A 28,000-nucleotide genomic window follows, 5' to 3' on the forward strand; every position below is an offset into this window, starting at 1 on the left:
CATCCGTTCCTGCCTCAAGTCCCAGCTGACTTCCCTAGATGATGGACTGTGAGCTGTAGGATCAGACAAGTCCTTCCATCCCCATTCTGACTGGTCATGGTCACGGCGTTCCATCACAGCAATAGAAACCCGAGGACAACACGTCATACAATAACAGCAAACATACTGAAAGGTGAACAAATGGAAAAAATACTCACGGCCTAGTGTCCCAAATGTCAAGTGAAGGATTTCAGAGAAGACAGTGTCCAACACTATCAAATGTTCATAGGTAACGTGGGTAAAAGGAAACCAAAAGGTGTGGCAATTCACTGACTTCAGGGGGATAGTGAGGATGAAAACTAGGCAGAAGGAACTTCAAGAAAGAGGTAACGAATAAGCAGTGATAGTCTGTCAACTCTTCCTTTTAATAGTAATAAAAAGGGAACAGTAGAAATGTGGAATCAGCAATACTTTTAAAGCATATATCTCTCCTCCATCTCTTTTAAAAGGTAATGATTGAGGAGAAAACAAAGCAAGACAGAAATACTAATGTACAAAGGCAAAGCCTCTGATAGTATCCAAAGAGCACTCACACGAGGGAGTGACAACCTAGAAAGAGACACTTTGTGCAATTTCAGGAAGAAGCACAAAGACACAGCTACTGGTAAGCTACTGGAATACAAAATTTTCCACTTCATCTATGTTCATAGGAAGGCTTATCTAAGAGTGAGAGCAAATTTAGTACTCACATGCTTCCCCATTGAGATATCCAAGGAGATCCTTTCTGTCAGGTCTTCTAACCACAGGAATATTTTCAGTCTAAATCCAAAATTTTAAATTAGACATTGAATAGAAGCAACTATGAAACTTGATAAATACCATATAATCTCTGAATTTATCTAACATACCTTGGTAACTTGTATTTAAAGTCACAATTGTTTTGCTAAAAACAAAATTTTGAAAATTTCTCAAATGTTAATTTTCAATAATTTACTTCTGAAATTTCAAAAAGATTTATTCGAGACAGTTAAAAATAACTTTTATCTTTTTGCAATGTACCAATCCCAGTCTCTCTCTCTCATCCCTTGGCTTTCCTGCTCTAACTGTACTCAGGATGTTATGCACTTATGAAGCCACATTTTTTCAGTCTCAATGTTGTCTCATTTTTTTTTTTTTTTTGGTTCTTTTTTTCGGAGCTGGGGACCGAACCCAGGGCCTTGTGCTTCAATGTTGTCTCATTTTATACAGTATCTGCAGTGCTTTTCTCCACCCAGACCAAACCTCTTCAAACTATTCAACTGAAATCCTTCCAAATAAATTACATAAACCACTAAATATATATTTTGATAATTGATAAGAATGAGAAAAATAGACTATAAAAATGTTGACTGTAGTGATTAACCCTCTACACTTCTTTTTATCCTAGACTGTATATAAATTCAAATAGAGAGAAAAAAGATTTTAAAGTTCTTGTGTGAACACATTATCAATTTAGAAAAATGAAGTTTTTCTTTAATCCACCTACAATCATTACTTGTAAACATATGGTTGGAATTGGGGCTGGGAGATGGCCCAGCAATCAGAGCCCTTCTGCTCTTTAAGAGGACCACAGTTTGCGTCCTAGCATTCCCAGTTACAGGTAGCTCACAACCACCTCTAACTCCAGTTCAGGGAAGGAGTTAAATGCCTCTGGCCTTCTCTGGTACCTGCAGTCGTGTGTACTTAAGAGACACATGTAGACATTAAAGTTAAAAACAAAAAACAAACAAACAAAAAACCAGCAATTCTTTTCAAGATTAAAACAAATAAATAAAATGTATACTGCAGGTATCGAGTCATCTTTGGGACAACGACTTTTGCCATTACCACAATTTTTCTTATCATTTTTCTAATGTAAACAAGAGAGTGCAAGAAAAACTGGTTTCTAAGGGATTGCATAGATTAAAACCTTTGTTGAGTATTATGAACAACAATGAAGTGATGAGAACCCTTAGTATCACTAGCCAATTGCATCACAATGACCACTGAGTCACTACACCCATTATTTGCACATACTTTTTTCTGACTTAGCTGAACAAGTAAATCGCTTATTTTTCTTCAGCTATACATGGAAAATCTAAAATTTATATAAGGAATATAAATATAAATATATATTTGTACACAAGTTTAAAACCTACAAGTATTTCTTTCCTTGTCATTTTTAACCAGTGTATCTGGAACATTACACATATCTGAATTAATGTCTTTTTGGTTTTGTTCTGGTTTTTCCAGACGGGTTTTCTCTGTGTAGACCCAGTTGTCCTGGAACTCACTCTAGAGACAAGACAGGCCTTGATCTCAGAAAGATCCCCCTGCCTCTCCCTCCCAAGTACGGAGATTAAAGTATGTACTATCACCACCCAGCCTGAATTGATATTCTTTAAATTACTATCTCAAAGCTTACTCATGTATTTCAGAACCATCTAAGTATTGTTTATGTCCACATTATGACCCACCTGAGAAGCTGCAGGTCTACTGACTCTACAAAGCCCCAGAGATCAGAGCACCTATTCCAGGAAGAGTCAGCACACAGCACAGAGCAAGGAACATGGCAACTTAAAAAGCAACCTCTAATCTGTAAAGCTGCAGAATTTTAGATCTCTGTACCATTTCATTTGGAGAAATTTTAAGTAAAGCAAGGGTTATATCTTATATGACTATAAATGTAAGTCCTAGAGTCCACAATAACTGTTACTATAAGTTATGAACTATAGCCACTCGAAGAATAGTCTTGCGGAGCAGTGGTAGCACTCAGGAGACAGAGGCAGGAGAATCTCTTAAGTTCCAGGACAGCCAGGTCTACAGAATGAATTTCCGATGAGCCAGGGCTAAACAGAAAAACTACGTCTCAAAAAACAAAACTATGTATGTATACATACATATATATGTATATATAAATATACATACATGAATATATAGATATATGAAATGTTTATAGCTCTAAGTACGTAAATTACTTAACAAACAATTCTAATTATTGCTTAATTAGGATTTTAAAGATCTAATAAATAATGTAATGGTCAATTATTAATTTTCCCTACTACTTACCAACTTTAAGATTTTTAAACATATATTTAACACTGAATATATGTTTCTTACTCAGAAAAACAGTCCTACTGAAGCAGAATAAATGAGGTACTTTCACAACTGGTCCAAATAACAAGTTACTTTTCAAAAGCCTCAACTATCTCTACTTAGAAGGAAAGGTTGTAAGAGTAAATTTCACACAACATAATGCAATCCAGCAGTAGTGTTAAGCTGCCAAAAAATATCTCTAGTGATGGAAGTCACAATGAAGATTTTATGGGTTTGTTTTGAGAATATTCAGAAATGAAAGAACTACTTTCAAATTAAGACAATGCAGTAAAGTTAAAACAGCTTTTAGAGTAGATATTTGATTATATCAGTATCTCCAAAGTAATTCTATGTCTGATCCATCAAGAAATCTGATGGAGGACCACTTTTAATAAAAGTTAAAGGGCTGCAGCGTCTCTCAGAAGAAGAGTACTTGCCTAGCAAGCATGAAAGCCTGGGCTCAGTGCCCAATACCACATTAACAGGACATGACTGCAGACACATCTGATCCCAGTACTAGAGGGTAGAGGCAAGAGAAGCACAAGCTCAGGTCATCCTCAATTAGACAGGTGCTAGAGGCCAGCCTGGGCTACATGAGACTTGTGTCCTCCCAATACCCAGAGAAATATCTGGAGAACCATCATAATTTGCACATGTATGCCAAGCTGCAACGTCAAACTCAAATAATTCAGAATCCTACTTAACAGTCCCTTGCCAGCAGAAGAACCTCATCATAACAATCTTTGTGAAATGAAATATTTTTAATTATTCCTAATAATTTCCTCTCAACAATGAATTTTCAAACACTGACAAAGCAGATAAAACTAAAAAACAATACATTTGTCAATAAAGTACCAAAAGAACTGTTCTGGTTAAAATTCTAAAGAAGTATCTGCTTACGTTGGGTTTATTGAGATTTTCATACTTTAGTACTAAATTTATATCATTCTTATGCCTTCTCCTATAATATGTTTATACTAAGAAAAGTTTTCTTGAAATTAAACTATAGTTCTGAATTATCAGAGTTCTTCTACTTATATTTTTTGAAACATCTATGTAGTCACTTTTAAAAGTTCTGTTATGGGGTTGGGGATTAGGCTCAGTGGTAGAGCACTTGCCTAGGAAGTGCAAGGTCCTGGGTTCGATCCCCAGCCCCGAAAAAAAGAAAGAAAAAAAAAAAAAGTTCTGTTATAAATGTTACCTATATTTTACATGAATGAACTGCCAACTAAAAAATCTGAATAAATCACGTAGCAGTTTAATTTTCACTCTCCATGACAATTTCAGACATTTGAAACCCATGAGTGAAGTTATCTATAACTATTTGATCAATAGTTTTAAAATGACTCCTACTTACAGCTGCACGTCGGACATAAACAGGATGCGAAAGGTGCACATTATTAAGGAGAAATAGGATAGAATCCAATGTGTAGTATTCTCTGGGTTGGCCTTCCTTTCCGGTCCTAAAATTAAGGCATGACTTTTATTAAGATTAAGATAAATATTTGAGCTCAGTTACATGCATTCATTTATCTATATCTAGTTGGTTATCTAACAGTGTATTTAACCTAGCAAAAACATACATGCAGTATAAACTTTCACAATGAGTTGTCATTGGGCAAAAGTAAACAAAAAAATGCAGAAAAAAAAAAAACAGGGAGAGCACATAAATTCATTCTTTAAAATACCATATATACTCTTTCTTTTCTTTATTTAAGACAGGCAAGGTCTCGGGTTTGGGGATTTGGCTCAGTGATAGAGTGCTTGCCTAGCAAGCACAAGGCCCTGGGTTCGGTCCCCAGCTCCAAAAAAAAAGAATAGAAAAAAAAAAAAAAAAAAAAGACAGGCAAGGTCTCATGTATCCCAGCTAGCCTCAACTCTGCTACACAGCTGAGGACAGCATGTACACTCCACCATATTTCTTTGCATGTGGTGTTGGGGATCAAGTGCCGAAACCCATACATACTAAGCAAGCATCACACCAACTGAGCTACATCCTCAATCCCAACTCTAAATATGTATACATATTTTAAAATAAGACTTGAGTTCTGGACTCTGTCAACAGAAAAAATAAAAAAAAAAAAATCCAACCAGCTGCACAATGGAAAGGATTATCATAGAAAACAAACTAGATGAAGGTATTACTAAGGATGCACTTAAAAGATATACATCTTATAATTCTAAAAAAGATACTGCTATACAACATCTTCAACAATACTCTGAAAGTTAAAAGGATGTACTCCAAGGAGATGATCCTTATAACATCTCTCAAACTAAACCAATAAAGCAAAACTAAAATACTGTGATCAAGTAATGTAGTCTTGGGGATACAAGTTCTCTAATGCTAACGCACACACCACTTTGCAATCCCTTCCTTTCTCCTCCATCTACTTATGATGGTTCAACTGTAGGAATCCATTTAAATACAGCTCACTTTATTTTGTCCTAAACCTCCTTTACTAGCCTCTATTATCACTTTTACTCTAAGCAAGTGGTTCTCAGCCCTCCTAATGCTACAACTCTTTAATACAATTCTTCTTGTTCTGGTGACCTCCAACTAAAAAATAATTTTCGTTGCTACTTCGTAACTCTTAACTTTGCTACTGTTATAAATGTACCTATGTTTTCTGATGGCCGTAGGAGACCCCTGTGAGGGTCTTCCCACACTTCCAACCCACAGGTTGAGAACCACTGCTCTGAAGTGATATGTCAAATCATTCATTGTTAATTAATATACAAAGTAATTATCATAAAATAGCAGAAAGCGCTGAATGCATTAAGGGTACTAACTAGTCTTTTAGAGATACACACAGTGAGATGTGAATTCATGTAGAGATATAACTTCTGTTGAAGATTTGATGTTGAAAGTTTTAAATTCCTTCTAAGTTTTACTTTTCACTCCTCTGTACACTCTTGTCAAAGCATGTCCTTCCCAAGTCTCATGTCTTAAGTCTCAAGTCTATAGTCCCCAGCACTGGAAGGCTATCCCACTATCTCACTCAAATTCTTAGCTGTTCTTTAAAGTTTACTCATCTGTTCATTCATTTATTCCAGGCTTTGTAGAATGGACAAAACACACTTTTCTAAATACCGCCCCACCCACAAGTAAACAACTGTTCTCTTCCTATCAGCTAGGAAACATTTCAGATCAACTTAATCTGTTCCACTTTTTCTAGTCAAAATAGCTTAAGGAAGGAACTTTTTTTTTTCCAAGTTAAACTTCTTTTATCCCACGGGTTTTTAAAGAAAAAATATTCATTAAAACCCAATAAAATAATTCTGTGTAACGTATCTGAAACAGTAAAACATGGGAAACTCAAAATGTCACTTAATCAACATTTCAAAAAGGAACTCAGTAAGTCCAAAGAAATCTTAACATTTTCTCGTTTTTAATTGATCATTCATAAAGTCATGAGTACCAAAAGTCTGACTCATGATTCTAATTATCAAAGAGAAGCATCAATGGCAGTATCATGATTAAAGGGGACCCAAAGGATTATCTTTGATTATTAACTTGATACTCTGTGATTTCCTCAACGACTTAAGTTCATGGCATCCACGAATCAACCTTCCCAAACGCTTCGTTTTTCTTTGAAAGCGCTTTTTGAAAAGCACATAGGATCAATTTCTCAGACCCGTATGTAAAACTCACTGCATTTCACCAATAACTTTCTCCCCAACAAAGTCTTGCTTTCCTCTCCAATACTGATGTTTGCAGACTTCCAAACTCTCCCATCTTTCCTAAACTGTAAGGAGTACTTGTCTATTCCCTCTTTTTTAATATCAGCCTCCCCTATTATGAAAAAAAGAAAAGAAAATTACCGGGACGCTCGAAGAGCCAGAGGAGACAGTTGCAACACATGGCAGCCTCTGGGAGATTACAAAAAACAACTAAGAACAAAAAGCGACTCGGTGGACGCCAGATGCTGGGATCGATGTCTGCTTCTATACCTCCGTTCAGGTAGACGTGCAGCAGCCCTACACAGCGCGGACAACCTGTACATACTGAACACCGACTGGCAAGTCGGAAACTCCCATGGTACCTTTCCCCTTGGCTTCTCCAACACAGAAAAGACTTGACCGCTCTAGAATCCGCTCCACTTCTTCCCTCCTCACCCTAAAAGTACAACTTCTGCTCCAGAGAATAACTTTTTCCCAGAGCACCCATATTTTCCTCTCATCCCCGAGGGACTCCGGAGGAGGAGGGCTTAAGGGAAGAGGTCGCCCGGGGGCGCCCGACGCTGCCCGGCCACCACTAGGCCAAAGCCATGCCGCACTTACCCCCAAACTACATAGTTGGTCTTCACATTCTTGGGCCAGGAGAACTCCCCGAAGATCACTTCATCCCCCTTGACCACAATCTCCTTCTTCTGGATGTTGTACTGTCGCAGGACGCTGAGCACGTCCGCCATCTTCGCCCCCCTCGCTGCTACAGCCGCCGCCGCCGCGGGCCCCGGGCACCGCCGTCGCCGCCGCGCCCGCCGCCTCCTTTCCCCGTCGCCTCGCCCTCTTCCCCCGCCGCCGCCGCCGCGAACCAACAGCCACCACACTAACAGCCGTCCGCGTCTACGACAGCAGCACGGGCAGAAGCCACCCAGGCCGCCAAGGACCCCGCGCTATATAAGGCAAGGCCCCGCCGCGGGCTGCCCGCGGAGAACGCCTGACTGACCCACGCTCCGCCAGGGCCGCGGGCCGCCGCCAGGGGGCGCCGCGGCCGCCCGAGCAGACGCGCCTCCCAGACGCCCGCGGGGCACGCCGCCGACTCTGGGAAACCGGGAGCCAGCCTGGGCGCTCCCGGGGTGCTGAGCCTTAGCGGAATCGCGCCCGGCGCGGGTTCCGAGGCGAGCGACAGGTGCGCGCGCACCTGCTGGGCGCTTCCGCACTTTCGATCCCAGAGCGCGCACTGGGTGATTTACTTTCCCTGCGCCAGGCTTCGCTTCCCTGTGTTGAAGGCTTCCCCCTCTTTCTGCCTTCATCTGAGCCGCACTCAGCGAAATAGGTCCCCGTGGGCAGGATAAGCTACTAGGGAAAGCTTGAACTTTGGAATGTGGACGTTTTCAAGTTAAGGCTAGGTTTTCATTAGGAGTAGATTTGCAAAGAGGAAAAGAAGAGTTAGGTGAAGAACAATTCTGGAACCGTTTGTTAGTCGCTGGTCTCCTAACATCGATTGATTGGTGAACGGAGTAAAATTAATATGAGAATAAGTTGAAAGCATCCTAACGCGTCGACGAAATACAATTCATTGTTGACCACCCCCTCCCCCACGCCGCCTCTTTCCTTGGAAACAACTTTTTTCCATCCCGGCAACGGCAGCTTCTCCCGGGTAACCGCCCCCCGCCCCAAAAAAAGCCTCAAATGATTCCAGGTTGTGAGTGGAAGAAATACTAAACATCAAACCTCAAAAGGTTTACCGGTGACTTTATGTTAGGGGAACCTAGAATTCTGATACTTTACATGGCCTGTGTAACTTAAACATACACTTCAAGCCTAATATTTCTTTTTCACTCTTGGTGAGAAGGAGGCACACTTTGTTACTTATAAAACCAAATACTTTGATCTATTGGGTTTTGGGGGGGGGGGCATGAACTTTTGTTATGTGTGGCAAAGAGTTCTCCGGGTATGGATGTATGAGGTTAAAAGAATGTCTGCCTCACAAACGGTTTTCTCCCTTCAATGTGTCTCTGAACCTCACGGCAAATGCGGCTTATAAAGAACTGACTTTGCTCGACTGTCCCTTTCACATCTGGACTTATACCTATATATCACAGTACCCAGTATTTCCTTGTCCCCTTTATTTGCTTGCCTACCTCCTAGGAAATGAAACGACTGTATGACATGTAGTACATCTTGGTCGTCTGCACTGTACTTGATACAGTAACAACACCTAGAAAATATTGAGTTAGTAAGTGAAAAGATAAAGTCTCCTAGTAAAGTTTGAGGTAATAAGTGCATTATAGGTTTCAAGACGAGTTAAGAAAGTCAACAATAGTTTTTATGAATTTTATTTTATATACAAATCATTTCCAACCAATTTCTCTTTTTGATTAATTTATGTCTTTAAGGTTAATGACCCCTAGACTCAATGTTGTAAGACAAATGTTATTGTTTATAAGTTAAAGCACTGAAATTTTTACATCATTTTTGTTATATAAATTCCCTTAAATTGACCTCTAATATTAGTTAAGTCAAGAAGGACAAAGTCTAATAAAAGATAGTAGCCGTGGAACTGAAAACTTGGGAAAGCAACTAAAAAAATTATATTCAAAATAGTTTTATCCTGGGTATAAGCTTAACACTTCATAGTGACACATACATTGGTAGTAGCCAGCAGCTCTCTAACTGGACTTAAGACCTACTCAACAAGAGGGAAACCATGCCTGTTACAGAAGACCTAGCTAACTCCCCATGCTAGTAAACTCATGGATCATGAAGGAGAACCTACAACCACCATTTTACTAAACCTGCATACTCTGACTGCATTCTAAATATTTATCCTTGAGCCCACAAATTAGTGTAATTCTCACCGCTCTTCAAAAACTTTTTTCTCTTTGCAACAAATAAAGACTATCACAGGAAACCACAACTGATCAAATGCAGCTGATCCCTAATGAACACATCTACAACACAACCCCTGCACATAAGGCTCAGGGATCGTTTCCGAAAAGGAGGTGGAAAGCTTGAAGGAGTCAGAAGAACAGGAGCATTGCTAGGAGACGGTGTTTCCTAGAAATGTCAGAGAAGATACGCCCATGAAGTCTCACTAACATGGCTGCCTAAACATGACCTGACGAAGAAAAGACACCAACGGACATGCTAACGTGAGAGAGAGAATGTTTGTGGGACCTCAACACTAGACAAAGAACTCAGGCAGCAAGGAATGCTGAGAGAGAGTGAAATAGTCTTCCCCGTGGAGAAACAAAACTAGTTATCCAAACCAAATGGTCAGTCCTGAAAGCATACAGATTCGTATATACATGTGTGCGTGTGTGTGCGCGTGTGTGTGCACGCGCGCGCGTGTATGTGTGTGTGTGTGTTGTGTGATACTGAGCACATTAGAACTGTGTATATGTAACAACAGTTTAAGAAAAAGAGATTATGAATTTGAAAGAGCAGAGAAGAGGTTCTTAGAAGGACCTAGGAAAGGGAAGGGAAGTAATAAAATTATATTATAATATCAAAAAACTAAAAAAAAAGCTGTGCATATCTGTAATTATGAATACCAGAATCCCCAACAATTCTTACTTAAGGTTTATTGATAGAATGCCTAACCAGCAATCAGAAAGTATCCCATTCGCTTTTTAACCTGGAAATTATGGGTATACTAAATACATATACACATCTATAGATCTTTGTATAGTCATTGAATCCTGATAAATCTTTCTGCTTCCATATCCCAGTGCCTCCCTCCAAATGCTATAAATCTTGGTCCTAACAATGTCTTCACACATTATCTCTCTTTGCTTGTTAGTGACCACAGAAACATCTCCTGTGTTTCTCATGGTTGACAGCTCACTTATTTTTAACACAAAATAATATTCCATTCTCCAGATGTACTATTACTTACAAACCAGAAGATGTCTTGGTGACTTCCAAGTTTTGTCAACTTTGAGGTTGAGAAAACTCATATCAATATCTATGTCCAGATGTTAGTTTGGGTTCAAAATTTTAATTTCTTATATAAATACCAAGAAGTCAGATTGTTAGGCCAAACAATAAAAGAATGCTTAACTTTGTAAAAAACTGCCAAGTTATCTCCCAATGTGAGAGTATCAGTATCATTGTTTTTATTGTAACCATCAATGAGTGAAAGCTCCTATTGATGCACGTCTACACCAGGGTTGACTATTGTCAGTGTTCTATACTATGGTCAGACTAGTAGGTATATAGTTCTCTCTCCCTCTATAGACCAGGCTGGCCTCAAATTCAGAAAGATCTGACTGGCTTTGCCTACACCTCTACTTCCACCTCCTGAGTGCTAGAATTAAAGGTGTGCAGCCCAGCAGCGGCCACCTCCACCACCACCCAGCAAGGGGAAAGGAAACATTATCAAAGAAACACTAGCCACAAAACACAGTAACAGGCCAGGCTACACAAAAAAACCCTGTGTCAAAAAACAAACAAACAAACAAGATTTCCTTCCTCCTACTGACTCAGCCCATCTGTCCTTGCCTGCCTTCTTTGAGCATTAGAGCTCCTAGCACATAAATTATTATTTTCATTCCTACTCTGATAATCCCAACACTCCCGCCATGTCTTCCTGATACTTTGTTCTGACTTTATCGTGTTTTTATTCTGTTTGATAAACCTTATAGGTTTTTTTCTTGATAGCTGGACATAATGTACTAGTTAAAGGGAATTGCTGTAAGGCCTTGAAATTTGCCATTAAGTTGCAGAGAAGGGAATGCATTCTACAGATAACGAGCACCAAAGTGGGCTTGTGGTGCTGAGGACGATGCCCATTCTCCTCAGTCTCAGAGAGGCAGGACAGTGGGAATGGTCTGGACTTGTGTATATCTCCACGTAGAAAGAGGGGACAAATGACAGCAATTCGCTATTGTCTCATAGGTCTGATAGCATCTGGCAAAATTCCAACAGACCAGAGCTAACTGGTTACGTTTTCTGTTCTTTGATTCTTTCTTTCAGAAGAAGCCTTGTTACAGAGTTATATTTCAAAATTATCTTTTCTCTGCCCTCTTCCAGGGTGGCCAGGGCTACATACACAGAGAAACCCAGTCTTGAAAATCAAAAAAACTAAAAAAAGAAAAGAAACTTTAAAAACGATATCTATTTTACCATGTCATTTACCAACTATAGTTATATATTTTATTTATATGCATTAAAATATTACGAGTACATGTATCCATATTCATATATGGCATTTTTGTTTCATTTTGGTTTTTTGTTTTGTTTTTGAGGTAGAGTTTTTCTGTATAGCCCTGGATGTACTTGAATTCACTCTGTAGACCAGACGCCTCTGCCTCCTGAGTGATGAGATTAAAGGCATGTGCTACTATTCCAGCCTGGAATTTAAAAATAATAGTGAAATAAATAATAATGACTCTGAAATTCAACTAAGGAGATTTAGGAACTTGAAATTGCAATAAATTTAACATTGACCCTACTTAAAACACAACTTTCTGTCAATAGTATTTTTACATGTTATAAAATTTAAAGAATAAATCATAAAGGAAGTTTCTTTTTCAGCTCGAAAGTAAGGCCTTATTTTCTTGTAATAATGGTAACAAAGGCTATTCAATAAATACGCTTTTCAAAGTTTACCAACATCTGTATCGGTGAGTTATTCTGTCATATTTGGACTACAGGTTCCTAAGTGAGGACACAGTGTTTGCTGGCTCCTCAATTAATCTTTGTAACTTTCCAAGAAAAACGAAACAGAGAAACTGAGCAAAAGGAAAGAGCTTGGAGCAAAGATAAAATGACCAGCGTGCGAGATTAATTCTGCTTTCTCTGCAAAGGGAAAAGAAAGTTTGATGGAAAAATACCCATTATAAAACACACACATGAAAGTGTAATTGTGTTTGTCTCATTACCGTTCTCTCAATTCTTTGAGATAAGTCCTCACGGTGAAGCTCTAGCTTACCTGGAACTTACTAAGCAATCCAGGCTGGCTCTAGAATTATATTACAGCTAATTTAAAGAATATATTCCTGGGCTCTACCAACTTTGTCTAGCTATGCCATGGGAGGCGCAGGGGGACCGGGGGGTGGGGGAGACCAGCATTTTATTAACCTTCAAAAATAAGTATATAAAAAAGGGTGTCTTGTGCCTAAATAAGATGTTCTTTCTCTTTGCTTTTGTTGCTGCTGCTTTGAAGCAAGGTTGTAATGTAACTCGAGCTGCTTGTGGACTAGCTCAGTAGCTGAGAATGACCTTACACACCCAAGTTTCCTAACTTCCTGAGTGCTGAGTGGGATTTCAGGCATGTGACCACTTACCTAGTTCGATTACTCCTGAAGATTGAACCTGGAACTCCAAGCATGCCAGACCAGCACTTTTCCACCTGAGCTCCACCTCCAACCCTAATGCTCTCTGGTTCTTTCTTTTAGACCAAAGTGTGCTGTTGCCACACGAAAGAGTTTTTACCCCCTTTTTGTTCCAAAGCGTTTCTCGAAGAGACAATCTTGTTGAAAGTGGGAAAACGACTACTGCAGTTCACACTTCACCTTGGTAAAACTGGTGTTTAGCTAAACAGATGAATGGACAGTACAATGTGAACATTGAAGGAAAGTGGATTTTGACAGAGAATAGGGCAGCTTTCCATTGAAACAAACTTGAGAAGACATTTCCTAAAGATGGTCCTTGTGGAGCCTAGGTCCCTGAAATATGCCAAAATACATCTGTCGCCAGACCCGAGTTGGACAAACCCAATTCCAAGCAGATGAGATTAAACACAGCACAGACAAAAGACAAAACTAGCGAGGATGTCTTTGGATAGTTCTTTTTTAAAAAAGCTTTTAAAGACACTGTGTGAGCTTTGTGTAACCTTGGAACTGTCCTAGGACTAGCTCTGTAGAGCAGGTTGACCTCGAACTCACAGAGATCTGCCTGCCTCTGTGGATTTGAACAATTCTTAAGAGAGACTCAAGGCATATTTGATCCAAAGACATTGGCCTACGAAGATCGTCTGACCCTCTAAGTTCCAGCTCAAAGATAAATACCTGTGTCTGGCCTCTCCCTCCACATTCCTCAGGTAATAGGTAACTGGACGAGCAAGCAAACCATTGCAAAGCGAAACAGTTTCAAAAAGAAGCAGTGGGATTTTGGTTCGCTATCAGCAAGCTCCTAAGAGACCTTATTCCTAGGAATATAAAACGGAACTCTTTCTATGCACAGCCTCGGACGGAATGCTGGAGTTTAATTTGCAACTTAATTACCCGTAAACTTACTTCTCAGCTTTGAACCAGAAGGCCTCAGTCAAGAAGACAGACAGATTTCACAAGGCTAAACTAGGCAATTGAGTTTCCTTATCAGCTGCAAGGGTCTCTACTGAACCTGCTTAAAAGCTTCATTTTCTCATCTTTCTCTCTCTCTCTTTCTTTCTTTCTTTCTTTCTTTCTTCCTTCCTTCCTTCCTTCCTTCCTTCCTTTCTTTCTTTTCTTTTCTTTTCTTTTCTTTTCTTTCGTGTGTCAATGGCTTACAAACAAAGACCATCGGAACCATACAACGGGGAGGAGCAATCTAGTATAGCCCATGAACCTATCCATTGTGACGAGGGGGCCAGCCTGAAATGCTAATCATTTGCTGGTCAGAATAGTTGAACTAGCCACATGACTCTCTGGTTTAAGTATGTGTGATAACCAGGACACTCTGAGTGACTGGGTGCTGTTGCCATAGGCACAGCCCTGTCAAAGACTTTTCTGTGCCCCAGACCTATGGGAAAATAGTGACACCACCCCCTCCCCAGGTAAAGCTCAAAGAGCTAGCAAAGCCTTTCTTTGGTCCAGGAGCAGATGTTGATGTGTATGCTGAAATTGTCCACCATCACTTTCTCCCCTCCCCCACACTGTGATTATGGCCTGAAGGCTGCTGCTCTGCAGAGAGTGCCTCCTTGTTCAGCTGTGTGTAATTACCCCGCCTCCTTGTTTGTATGTAACAGCACCGCCTCCTTGTTCAGCTGCATGCAAAACCCAGCTTCCCTGTTCGACTGTATATAATAAACACACTGCTCTTCAATGCTTTGTTTTGCTCCTGGATGGCCCGTCCTAGCTTTTCTACCTGTCCATGTGTTTGTCTTTTCTTCATTGCCTTGCCACCTCAGTCAGATCCATCCCTGAAATGTTGCTAGCTGTGAGAAACATGGTTGTTCCCCTCTAAAATCATGCTGAAATTTGGCCCCTGGTGTCAGAGCAGTAAGCAGTAGCAAGACTTTTAGGTTCTTTAGAGGGAATTACTGCTGACACTCTGGAAAGTGATTCCAGTTGCGAAGTGCTTTATCTAGTATCTGGGAATGTTGTTTTTGTTATCACCCAGGAAACTAGCATACTAACTTGCCAGCTTGCAAACACAATGGAAATCGCAGACCTCTCATAGTTCTGAACGAAGATGTGACAATGTGTTTTTATAGAAGGTTCACTGATAAATGTTAGAAGGTTCATGGTCTACAGATGGTCTCTGCCATTTTCTCTTTCTGTCTTAATGTTTTCTTCTTTCCTTCCTTTCTCCCTTCTTTCGTTCTTTAATTTGTTTTGAAACAACCCCCTAAAAATGTGTGTTGGGGGGGGGATATTCTTAGCTTTCAGGCCATACACAACGTGCCACAAATGGTATTTGGCCAATATGGGATTGGACTCTTGTTTTTTGATGTATTACTACAATATGTATAAATAGAGTCTACTTACTGTGTGCTCTCTAGGGTAGGACATGAGCCTATTATGTGCCTATGTCAACAGGAAGACCATATATTGTACGTACCTATTAACATTTCCATAAGAGAAAGTTAGCTTGGACTTGCTCAGTGTGGATTTATGAGCTAGGAATTTCACTCAGTAGAGTTGTCTCCTAGTGTGAACAAATTTCTGGGTTTCGTCCTCAGTCCAATATAAGCAGGGATTAGTAGCACACAACATATAACTCCAGCACTCAGGAAGCAGAGGTCAAAGATCACAAGTGTTCAAGCACATCATTGAGGTCAGCAAGGGACCCTGTCTTTATTGACCAATCAATTAATCAATACAATTTGGGATATGTGTTACATTATTTGGGGGAAGATTATAGTTCAGATATGGTCTGAGTATGTTTCCTAAAAATTCATTTGTTAGTGGTATGGTCCCAGTGGGGTGATGTTAAGAAGTAACAGAACATTGAAGAAGATTTGTGGACTTCATACACTCATTCACATCTTCTTATTTGTTTTTTAAAATTATCTTAAAGTGTTAAAGCTATTACTTTCCTAAATATTGTACCAAAAAAGAGGAGCTGGCTCTCACACTTAAGAGTTAGAACACATACATAATAATGGTTCAACCGTCAGCACCAAAAATACATTTTGAAAAAGAAAAAAACTTAAGGATAGATTTGGCCTACAGCGTTATCATTTTCTGTATCTAGAAGGTATGAATGAATAAAGAAAGAAATGAAGCTAAAACTGTAATTAGAAAAGAAGTAGGAGATACAGTGGTCATATTTAGATGTGTTTGAACTGTCTTGTTTTATCTTGTTCCATAAAGTTGAAGTGTGTTTTGAGCTGACTGCTGATAGTGTGAAATTATTTAATAGTGGAACATCATAGTCAGTTTGCTTTTTCCAGTTCAGATGCTCACAGAAGAGGAAGTAGAGGACCTCAGATGCCCTATTCAATTTACCCATGACAGAAAAACAGCTGGGCAGGTTTTTGGCTCCTGTCTGACCCTTCTAAGGTAGTGGTGAGTTGATAATGTTGGGATTAGAGGGATTTATAATCAACTGTCTTGTTATTCTTTTCTTTTTTTTTTATAACTCCTAGTCTGCTTTTTATTCATATTTGTTATTCTTTTCTTAAAGAGAGTTTTGGTGTGTGTGGTATGTGTGTGTTTACATATGTCTGTGCATGCATGTCTATGTGCCTGGTCCCAGTACAGGCCAGAAATTCCATTCTTCTCAAATGACAGATTGTTCATCATTAATTAGAGACACGTTTCTTTTGGAAAGCCAGAATAGTGTGACTATTGCAATTGTGGCCTCAGGGACCACTTGAATTAAAGGCACCGTCTAACAAGTGGATAACCCTAGCAAATTTCTTAGCCCTTTGGTAGTTTCTATTCTTTGCACATAGAGTGAGGATAAGGATGCACTTGCTTCCTAGGAGCCGGGCAGTGGTGGTGTACACCTTTAATCCCAGCGCTGGGCAGGCAGAGTCAGGTAGAGATCTCTGTGAGTTTCAAGACAGCCTGGTCTACAAACTGAGTTCAAGGACGGTCATGAGCACACAGAAACCTTGTCTCCCTGTCTCACAAAGAAAGAAAGGAAGGAAGGAAGGAAGGAAGGAAGGAAGGAAGGAAGGAAGGAAGGAAGAAAGAAAGGAAAGAAGGAAGAAAGAAAGAAAGAAAGAGAGAAAGGAAGAAAGAAAGAAAGAAAGAAAGAAAGAAAGAAAGAAAGAAAGAAAGAAAGGTAGATAGATAGATAGATAGATATGTGAATGTGTTCTCAAAAGTCTATGTGCTGGGAGTTAATTCTCATATGTCCACATCCCCATCGCCCCACACATCTCTTCTTGTTTCTTATCTTCTGCTCTGCCAGCTCCTTGCCAAATGCCAGAGCCTCGATCCTGAACATAGCCTACAAAACTGTGAGAAACGAATTTATTTTCTTCATAACTGATATAAACAGACTATAGTAACACAAAATAGCCTATAATACTAGTGTCTACTAAGGTTTTTATATGTATACCTTTCAAATGTAGCATCTAATATATCAATAAATATGAATTCTCTTTCAGTACCAGCGAGTGCCTTTCTCTTCAAAAAATGTTTTTCTTCCCATAGTCTAACCTATGTCGTCCTATGAGGAGTCCCAAAAGCAGGGTAAAAGATACAATTTAAATAAAGAGAGAATTTTGTAAAGTTTCTGTTTTTATTAGTGCATGTCTATTATATATGTGCATGATGTGTATGTTGGGGGAGCATGTGTACGTCATGACACTCATGTGCAAATCAGAGGATAATTTTCAGGCGTTCGTATCTCTCCTTCTGTGACAGGTTCTAGAGGCTGAACTCCACTTGTCAGGTTTTTCGTAGCAAGTGCCTTCACCTGCTGAGTCACCTGACTTGCCCAAGAAATGTTTTACCTTAGTTAAAAATTCCACTCGAGTCAATGTCGTAACTCAGAAAGGGTAGGAACAGAAAGCGGGGGTGGGGGTCGGGGTGGGGGGGAGGAACAGACAGTAGCAGGGTGAGTAGGCACTCCAAATGAAGAGAGCAGTGCATTCTGTTAGTGTATAATGTAGGCTCTTTATGTGCCTTTTGTGGATGTGTACCCACGTGTGTGCCTCTGTGTGTGTGTGTGTGTGTATGTGTGTGTGTGTGTGTGTGTGCGCACACACACACACACACACACACACACTCATGCATGCGCACCCATGTGTATGGGCATGCATCACTGTGGATGTGGGTAGCGGGGTGTATGTGTGTAGGGCAGAGATAAATGTAGATGCCTTTCACTTTTACCCTTTACCTCAGTTTTTGAGAGTCTCTTACTCAATCCGGAGCTCACTGATTCAACAAGACCAGCTGGCAGTGAGCTCTGGAGACCTTCCTGTCTCTGCTCTCCCGGTGGAGGGTGACGGGTATGTTTCTCTACACCTAGCCTTTTAGAGTGGTGCTGGGCAATCATTTTGCTAAGGCGTTAGCCACACACTCGTGCTGTCTGGGATTACCATGGAGTCATTAACACTAGCAGGGAGGACATCTCTTGAAGGAGGAATATAAAATACACAAATTATTATGCAAAGAGGCCTTGAAGCCCACAGCAGGCATCAACACTCATGAAGGGCCAACAAGGCGTGGAACCAAGAGCAGAAACCAAGTCATTTGACCCCTACCAAGGCCAGGCCAAACTGGGCAGCTCACTTTACCAATGAGCATCTCTCCAACCTAGTAAATAGTCTTTTGTAGATCAGGATCTCCAGGTTGCATTCGTCAGTCTCATTCTTTAGGATGAAAGTATTAGGTCCCTTGCACACTAGATTCTGATTGTGTTCATTAATATCTCTAATTAGAGGCTTGGAATGTTAGGACAAATATGTGGTGAAAAGTAACTATGAACTTAGTATGTAAGAACTGCAGAAGAAAGCAATATGAAAAATGCTACAGGTATTCCAATTGCATTATTTTAAACTGAGTCCACAAATTTGTATATTTGTGGTATTTGGAGGTAAAGCTTTTGGGAGTCTTAAGATCTTCAGAGTAAGTCAGGCTGTCCCCCCATCATCTTCTGTCCCACCTCAGCAGAACTGGTAGCTTGTAAGAACAGGAGCTAAGACTAGGCCTGGCCCAAGGATGCTCAGAATGTTTGATAAACACATAAGAAGGTCCTCTCCAGATGTTGGCCAGCACCATCCTTGTGAGACAAGCAAAATTCTATTTACTATGAACTTCCCAGCCTTGGGTATTTTGTTTTAGCAACAGAACAAGGGCTAAGAAAGAAAATAGAAATTTTTTCATACCTTTGAGAAATTACAATTGATATTTTATTGGTCAGTGTTCTTCAAAGAAAGGACGTTCTGTGTGTGTGTGTGTGTGTGTGTGTGTGTGTGTGTGTGTATGTGTGTGTGTGTGTGTGTGTGTTGGCTTGTTGTTTTGCTTGTTTCACTTAACATTTTTTTTGTTTTCCTTTGTTGTTTTTGTTTTTTCAAACTGAATTGTTGAGTAATTCAGCATGGATTTCCTAGCACTAATTGCACTTCTATAGATCACTGCTCTATCTAACAGCTGCAAGAAATATCAGGCGTGTGTTAGGGCTGAAGAGACCTGGCTTGAGTTCTACCGGAATGACTAGTTGTTGAAGAAGTTAAGGCAAATCAATTGAAGTCTTAAAGATTACTGAACGGCACTTCCCTACCCAGGAAAAGAGAGGAGAAAACAGTAAGGTGCACAGCAGAACTCGGTTTATTGGCTTCTTTGTTCTTCAAAATAGATCTTTAAATAAGAAAGCATAGACAATCCATGTTTGTTTTAAAAAACAAGCTTATTAAAAGGAAGAATATGGAGAGCTTTTATTTCAAATCAGATTAAATCAAAATTATTTCATATGAATAACTTGGAGCCCACTTCTCTGTCCCCTCTCCTCTGGCCCTACCTTATCTGGCTAACACTCTTCTCAAAGCTCAGGCTAGAAGTAACTTCCTCTAACCAGGCACGGTGGCACACAGCGCTCAGGGGGCAGAAGCAGGCAGATTGCTGTGTCTAAGGCCAGCCTGGTTTACAGAGCCAATTCCAGGACGTGCAGGGCTACACAGAGAAACCCTGTTTTAAAGAAACCAAATTAATTAATTAAAAAATAATATGAAGAAGTTAGTTCCATAATAATACTTCCAATAATAAAAAGATATACTAGAGTCTATCTCCTCAAATTCTCAAAATTGATCCAAACTATGCAGTCTTTCCAGCTTACGAGTGCCACCCTCATTCTTCCATTTTCATAACAGTGCTTTGACATACTATGCACCTAAAACTTGCTGGGTGCAGGAACAAGCATTTTGACCTATATGGAATTTCATTGTTCAGTGCTGAGGAACAGAATATTCAAGCTACCCAGACTATATATTACTCTAGAACTTGATGGTGGGGCCACTACCTCATAACCACTGAAACAGACACCTGGGAAAAGTAAGGATTTCCAGTTCCCAATCATGATCCTTTAGTCAGTCAGTGGTTGGTCTGCCCTCCACCTTCATGCATACAACTTCTAGTCATAAATACCCAAGTCCTTTATCTTCTTCATGAAAAGGCTGTCCTGTTCTCTGGTATGCCTTGAAGTCTGTTTCAAAATACAAGTTACAGTAGCTGATTTCCTTGCTGTACATAGCATTAAGTAAATGCCTTTCGTTTGATCTCGTTTGGATAGTCTTCATTTGATTTCACAGTGGTGATGCAGGTTTTGAGAGAGGTAGGCTTTTCCTTGGTCCTATCGAGTTTGACCCAGGGATCTAGTATGTCAGACTCATAGTCATCGAAAGGTCAAGTTGGGTCAGTGGCTCTGAGTTCAAGTTTGCTGTCTTAGGATTAAACACTTGGACACACACACACACAGGGTATGCCAAGTAGAAATAGGCTCTGTTGAGAATCATTACAGAAAAGTGTAGGGGAAGTGTGAGAAACTCCTGAGAGTTGGGAGGGATTTCTAAAGAAGAAAGAAAGAAAAGAAGGAAGGAAGGAAGGAAGGAAGGAAGGAAGGAAGGAAGGAAGGAAGAAACAAAGAAACAAAGAGAAAAGGACACTGAATTTCTTTGTTTAGGTTTTCTATAGAGTGATGGCAGAAACTCAAAGTAATCTTTGTTGACATTGGTTAATCATCTGGGCTACCACAAGCTGAGGCAAGGAAGGATTCACATGTCCCCTATGCATGACTTCCTGGCCCAACCAGGTACATGATCATGAGCTGTCTGTGAGCTGTCCACCCAGTCCACTCCTCTGTCCAGTCATTCCTAATGGGTTTTCTTACTGGCCTTGCCTGTCAGCTGATGTTGCTACCTCTGACCTTGCAAGTATCTCTCTGGATAGTAATGACTATGTTCAGTTTGTTCTCACATTCACGTGACCAGCTTGTAGCTTTATCGTATCAGAAAGTTAACTCTCATTCTCAGCCCCTGAGAGTACATGCAGTCTCTTTTTGTTACATCTTATTTAGCTCCTTGTCTTTAGGATGGTCTAGATGGTCTCCTAGGTAGAAGCATCTGATTAGAAGCATTTATTTATTTGCAGTTTGGTTTATTGTGGTCAGTTACATCAGACACGAGACCACACATGCCTGGAAACTTGATGCAGAGTCATCTGAGAGGAGATGACACAACTGAGGATTGCCTAGACCAGGTTGATTTTTGACAATTCTGTGTGAGATTATCATGATGTAGAAGGGCTCAGCCTACTCAAGGGGGCCCATCCTCTGGGCAGGTGGTCCCAGTCCGTGTTAAAAAGAAAAAAAAGAAAGCATAAGTCAATGTTTGAACCAGATTGAGCCAGCAAGAAGCATTTGCTTCATGGTTTCTGCTTCAGCTTCCCACAAAGACTGTGATCTTGAAGTAAACCCTTTCCACCTCTGTGTTCCTTTTGGCCAGAATGTTTTACCCCTGCAGGAGAGTCGATATAAAAGGATAACAGTGACTTACATATATTCCTCAAGGGCGTGGAAGGATTTGTGAGGAAACAAGGAACTGTTGTCACTGGCCAGAGCCCTACCCTCCCTCATATCTGTCTACCTTGGCTATCTCTACACTACTATAAGTCCTTACCTTATTGGTCATTCTCACTTTGCTGTATTAACTCTTTGTTGTTTGTTTGTTTGTTATTTTGTTTCTTGTTTTTCTAGACCATGTTTCTCTACATAACTCTGGCTGACCTGGAACTCATTCCGTAGACCTGACTGGCCCCAAACTCACAGAGATCTGCTTGCCTTTGCCGTCCAAATACTGGGTTTAAAGCTATGGGCCACCATGCCTGGTTTCCCTTAATCTTCCTGTTAACCCCAGCCTTACTACAATCTGTGAGCAAGTTTCACCATGGGTCTCTTTCCCTTACCGCTCCGTAGTTCCTCCACTGATGAGAAATTATTTTCTGAGCACAGGGTCTTTCATTTAGGAATACAATATGTTCTTAGAAACCACACATAGCGTATTTTAGATCAATGTTTATTTATTCCATGATTATCTTATGCATGAAAACCGCACATCTTGACCATATCTTTCCCAAGGTCCCTCTTCACATTCTCCTCAGGCACTCCTAATACATCTTCTCCACCCTCCATGTCCTCCCTTTTGTTTTCAGAACCCACTGCTGACTGTTGGAAGCCTGACTAATCTTGTTGGCTTGACATCGTGCAAGGTAACCATAACCATAGTATAGGTAACTGTTGCAATGGTGTATGTAGGTAACCATAGTCACAGATTAGGTAGGTAACTTGTTACAGTGTAGGTAACCACAGCTGAGGTGAATTTATAAGTGCAGAAGTCATTCCATGCTCAGAGGACAGCACAGGACTCCTCCTCCTCTGACTCTCTTGGTTTTTTTCATCTCCTCTGAGCCTTGAGTCGGGATTGCTAGAGATACTCCATTTAGTGTCGAACACTAAATGTGCCATTTATTCTTTTTTTTTTTTTCTTTTTTTCGGAGCTGGGGACCGAACCCAGGGCCTTGCACTTGCTAGGCAAGCGCTCTACCACTGAGCTAAATCCCCAACCCCCATTTACTCTTAATGCTTTGACTTAGTTGTGCGTCTTCCCATTAACTGATGACTACTTCAGAGAGAAGTTTTTTTCTGGCCAAGGCTGAGGGCATACTAAAACCTGTGTCTAGAAGGCATTTGATGGATGCATGTTTAGCAAGAGCAATAGTATTTGGCTCCTCCTTAAGGGACCTGACCTCCCAGGCCATGGGATTTTGATTGGATCTACAGTGCCAAGTATGGAATCCTTCCAATGGAGCAAACCTCAAATCTAATCTGTACATAGTTGGTTATCTCCATAACCTTTAGACCATTCTTGTACCAGGGACACATCTTGATTGTCAGATGGGTATTGTAGAATGTAGGGTTCACAGCTCATACTGGGTTAGTTTGGGTCTTATAGGAAGTAAGTTGATAGAATCTAAAATTGTTTTTGTTTATTAATCTTGCAGGGAGGGAAACTGGACCCAAGGCTGGTGCAAGCCAGGCAAACCCTGTGCCATGGGGCTTTCATTCCAGACAAAAGTATTTCTTATCTGACTAGGTATGGCAACCCTAGACGTATATGTTTGAATAATTGGCGGTATTAGGAGGTGCAGTACATATAACCTTTTTCCGGAAAGTGTGTCACTGTGGAGGCAGGCTTCGATGTCTCAGGTGCTCAAGTCCAGGCTGGAGTTTGACTGCATGACCCCTGTTTTGGGTGATCAGACTAAGACGATCCATCTCAGGGTAGTGTCTGCAGAGGCAATTGTGGTACAGCTACTTTCCCTAGGTGGTATGGAACTGTGTGCCTCTCACAGTAGAAACTGAGTGTTCTCTCTAGTGGGTGATAAGACACGGAACCTACCCTGATACTTCTGAGAGTTGAGTGCCCTTAGTGGGAATCTGAGGATAGCCAACTTCCTCTCTATGGTGCGGGTAGCCGTGCCTTGCTAATAAATGCCTTACGAGAAATACACAGCCGCACAGGGAGAGCGGTGTGTGAAGTTTCTAAAAGGGGCACGTTTGAGACCGGCTCGTAAGCAGGCTGAGGAAGCTGTTGAACACTTTCTGTAAACAGTAAGTCGCGTAATGGAAGCCGAGCGGTCTGCACAGGAGGAATTCGCTTTCGTTAAGGAGGGAACACATCAGAAACAAACGTGTAGGGCCTATTCCGTGCTTTAATCTTTGATTTAGCTGTGAAAATATATATATAAAAAGAGGGTGAAATGGACGTGTTAGATTATCCGCTGTATGTGTGTAGATACTCATGGAGGGTCAGAAGAAGACGCCAGATCTCCTGGAGCTGGAGTAGCAATCCATGAGATACCCTACATCAATGCCGGGACCTGGGCCCTTGTCATGGGAATTCTGACTATCGACGAATCAAACAGGCAACTGGACAGTGGGAGGAACCCCATTTTGTTACTTGTTGGCATGGGTTATGCAGCCCCTTACAATTTTGTCCCACAGATTTTGTACGTAACAGTGTGACCACCTGAGTGTACTCTCTGAGTCCCATGTCCATGAAGGGGAATTTTCATCATAGTTAAACATGTTTACAGGAACAGACGCTACAGAAAAAAAAAATATTTTCAGTCAGGAGTAAAAAAACCACATTCCTTCCTCAGCAGGGTCTGGAGCAGGCAGTGGGAGTGACCTTCAACCAGACAGACAGCTGTAGCAATCATTCCTCGAGGCAGCTCCTTGCCAGTGTTTGCTCTCCCAAGATAAGAGGCGGGGGCTTTAAACAAGCACCCAACACAGTAGAGTAAATCTTTAACATTCTATTTTTTTTTTTTTACTTAATCCTACAGTTTTAAAGCAAAGATGCCTACCAGACGAGCACGGTCAGAGCAGTAGTGAGATTTTGTAGGGGCTTCCATGACATGTGCATTTCCTCCTTCAGTTTGAAGCGGAGGAACACAGTCACCTTAAGGTGATGAGTCCCTGGGGTACATGGGAACCAATGGGAAGAGTCCAACAGTGAAGGGGGAGGGAGGGACGCAGATGTGGTCGAAGTTAGCCCTCAGGTCTGACCTTTAGCACAGACAAAAGGCAAATCCGTGACTCACCGTGAAGATAGGAATCTTGATAACTGGTGCTGGGAACTAGAGTAAACAGGAAGGACTCGGCATTTAAACTGCATGAATTGGGGGGAAAGGCTTTTTTTAAAAAAATATTACATTTATTATTTAGTGTGTGTGCCACACATGAGCAGGTCTGTGGACAGCTTGTGTGAGTCAGCTCCATTTGCATCTGGGGGGTGTGGAAATCGTGTCACCAGGCTTGGTGACAAATACCTTTACCCACTGAATCATCTAGCCATGGGAGGTTAACTTTAGAATAGGGACTAAAGGAGGCCAGGGGGACCAGTCTAAGTGCTGTAAAACAGAGAAATTAAGCCGTCCATTCTAGAGGCAGAGGCTCTGGCTAAGAGTTTTAGTGAGTTTCCTTCCTGTTGCTCCGGTCTCCTCCCTCCCTTATATTTGGTTACTGTGCACGGATACTATGCCTGTACGTATGAGCGTGGACTGTGCCAGAGCCCTTGGAACTGGAGTTACAGACAGTCGTGAGCTGCCATGTGGGTGCTGGGAACTGAACTCACTCCTCTGGAAGGACAGTCAATGCTCTTAACTGCTGAGACATGGCCCCAGCCCACTTCTCCCATGTTTGGATGGTAGAAATTATTACATTTTGAGTAAACTGGTATAATCTTAATGTTACCACAGTTTTTTCCCCTACCTAAAAACCATCACTCAGCCAATGATTTTAATATTTTTATTAAAATCAGAACACAACCTTTTATATACTTCAGTGATAGCTGTTTGTTTTCAAATGCACAGATTTCTGCTTGCTTTTGCTTCAGCCGTAATTGCTTTTAAGTTCATATTTAAGTCGGACAGTGTATTGTTTGTTTGATTGCTTGTTTTTTGAGGCGGGGTTTCTCTGTGTGGTGCTAGCCATGCTAGAACTCCTTTTGTAGACAAGGTTGATATCCAAAAGGCATGTGCCACAATAGCCCACCAGAATGTGTTATAAAGGTTATTTAAAATAGCATTTAAAAACTAAGCCTTTTCCTGGGTAAATTTTTGTGCAATCCAGTAAGAACAAAATAAGTCCCCTCTACTTCACTACTCTTATTCTTCTTGGGAGAAAGACAGCCCCAAGCAATAAATATATATACCAATATATCAAGTCAGTCAGCGATAAATGCCCTGAAGGATAAAGCAGGATAAAACTGTGACTAGTTTATATAAATTGGGGCGGAAGGACTAAGTTTAAGGGATTTAGCTCAGATATAGTTTTACTGCACTTTTTTCCTCACAGTTTATAGCAAGTATTATAGAGATTTCAGTGGAATAAGAAAACGTCACTGAAATTTCTCTCTTCAGTGGTAATCAAATAATGTTATTAAATAACTAGCAATTTTATTTGTTTTGTTTTACTTTTTAGGTTCATTTATTTTATGTGAATGAATGTTCGGCCTACATGGATGTGGGTGTATGTGACTGGTTGCCCGCAGAGGTCAGAAGAAGGCCTTCAATCTCCTGGAAGTGGAGTTATGGACAGTTCTGAGTCACCGTGTGGGTACTGAGAAGTGAATATGGGCACTCTGCAAGAGCAACACGTGCTCCATTCTGCTGAACTCTCTCTACAGTCCTCTGCTTTGTGTTTTTAGAGCAGGATCTATAGGGGCTCAGAGGTTAAGAGCACTGGCTGTTGTTCCAGACGTTCTGAGTTCCAAGCAACTACATCCTGGCTCAATAACCATCTATAATGAGATCTGGTGCCCTCTTCTGGTGTGTAGGCATACATATAGGCAGACTACTATATACACAGCAAATAAAATAAATCTAAAAAAAAAAAAAAAAACCAAAAGCACAATAATACAGGATCTACATTTTCCAATCTCAGTATACCCATCTCTTGTCTGCTAGGAGGTGGCACAGATAAAGGAGAGATGCCCTCCTCCCATTATTCACCCCTCACCACCCAAGGCAGGTGGGAGAATTGGCCCTGGGGTCATGAGAGTGGGAGAACTGGCCATGTCTCTCACAGGCTGCAACACTCAGGAGAGAAAGCCCTGCACCTCTCCTGGGCAGTAGGGTAGAGCTGGACATGGTTGCATAGGCTGCTTCTGAGTTGGCCCTGAGGGCATGAGAGATGGGGAGCCATTGGGCTTAACAGCTCAGATAATACTCAGGCTCAGATCCAGGCCTTTGAATTGACCCAGCCCAACATCTGCCCCATTTATGAACTGCTGGAGTGCATGAAGGGGCCAGTCCAAGAGATCAAAACTATAGGATCTCCATGATACAGGGCAATATCAGCATATCCAAGAGGAGCCCCAAAAGTGAGGTTTCATTATTGATAGAGTACCAGAGGCCAGAGGTTTCTTACCTGACCAAGGAGCCATTGCAATGAACATTTGCAAGCAAATAACCAAAAGGGTATATTGTGGAACATACTGTGACACTGGGACATACTATGGCTTCCACAAAGATAGGGTTTTTCTGTTTTGTTTTTTGTTTTCCTGTTTTTATTGTTTTTTTTTTATCTGTTGGGAGGTGGGAAAGTGGTTGCAAGATTAAAGGATAGGTACAAGGAGAGGGGGAGTGGTGGTGTCTTAGGGTTTCATTACTGTGAAGAGGCACCATGACTAAGGCAACTCTTATAGAGGAAAACGTTTAATTGAGGCTGGTTTACAGTCTTAGTGGTTCACTCCATTATCATAATGGCAGGAAGCATGGCGGCATGCAGGCAGACATGATGCTGAAGGAGCCAAGAGCTCTTCATCTTGTTCCAAAGGCAGCCAGAAGGAGACTCTTCTGCAGGCAGCCCTGAGGTGGGTCTATTCCACACTGGACAGAGCTTGAGTACTAGGAGACCTCAAAGCCTTCCTACACAGTGATACACTTCCTCCAACAAGGCCATACCTTTCCAATAAGGCCACACCTCCTAATAGTGTCATTTCCCATGGGCCAAGCATCTTCAAACCACCGCCTATGGGATTGGGGCGGGGGTATGATGTGAAATGCACAAAGAACCA

The 28,000-nt window shown here is 41.0% G+C and overlaps 1 protein-coding gene and 1 long non-coding RNA gene across 3 annotated transcripts in view; one reads left to right on the forward strand and one right to left on the reverse strand.

Moving 5' to 3' along the window:
* Positions 1 to 7,692, reverse strand: part of Cdc73 (cell division cycle 73) — a 102,108-nt gene extending 94,416 nt beyond the window's left edge. The window contains 3 exon segments of one of the 2 annotated variants that reach the window (NM_001024769.1): positions 729 to 798; positions 4,451 to 4,556; positions 7,375 to 7,639. In NM_001024769.1, the coding sequence (NP_001019940.1) occupies positions 729 to 798; positions 4,451 to 4,556; positions 7,375 to 7,505 (307 nt within the window). In that variant the 5' untranslated portion in view covers positions 7,506 to 7,639. 2 annotated transcript variants of the gene reach the window in all.
* Positions 2 to 28,000, forward strand: LOC108352545 (uncharacterized). The gene is made up of 5 exons (XR_005492512.2): positions 2 to 172; positions 16,361 to 16,469; positions 22,569 to 22,625; positions 23,418 to 23,509; positions 26,404 to 28,000. It is a non-coding gene; the product is annotated as an uncharacterized LOC108352545 (long non-coding RNA).

Source organism: Rattus norvegicus, chromosome 13 (assembly GCF_036323735.1).
Source record: "Rattus norvegicus strain BN/NHsdMcwi chromosome 13, GRCr8, whole genome shotgun sequence".
In the NCBI taxonomy this organism is placed as follows: domain Eukaryota; kingdom Metazoa; phylum Chordata; class Mammalia; order Rodentia; family Muridae; genus Rattus; species Rattus norvegicus.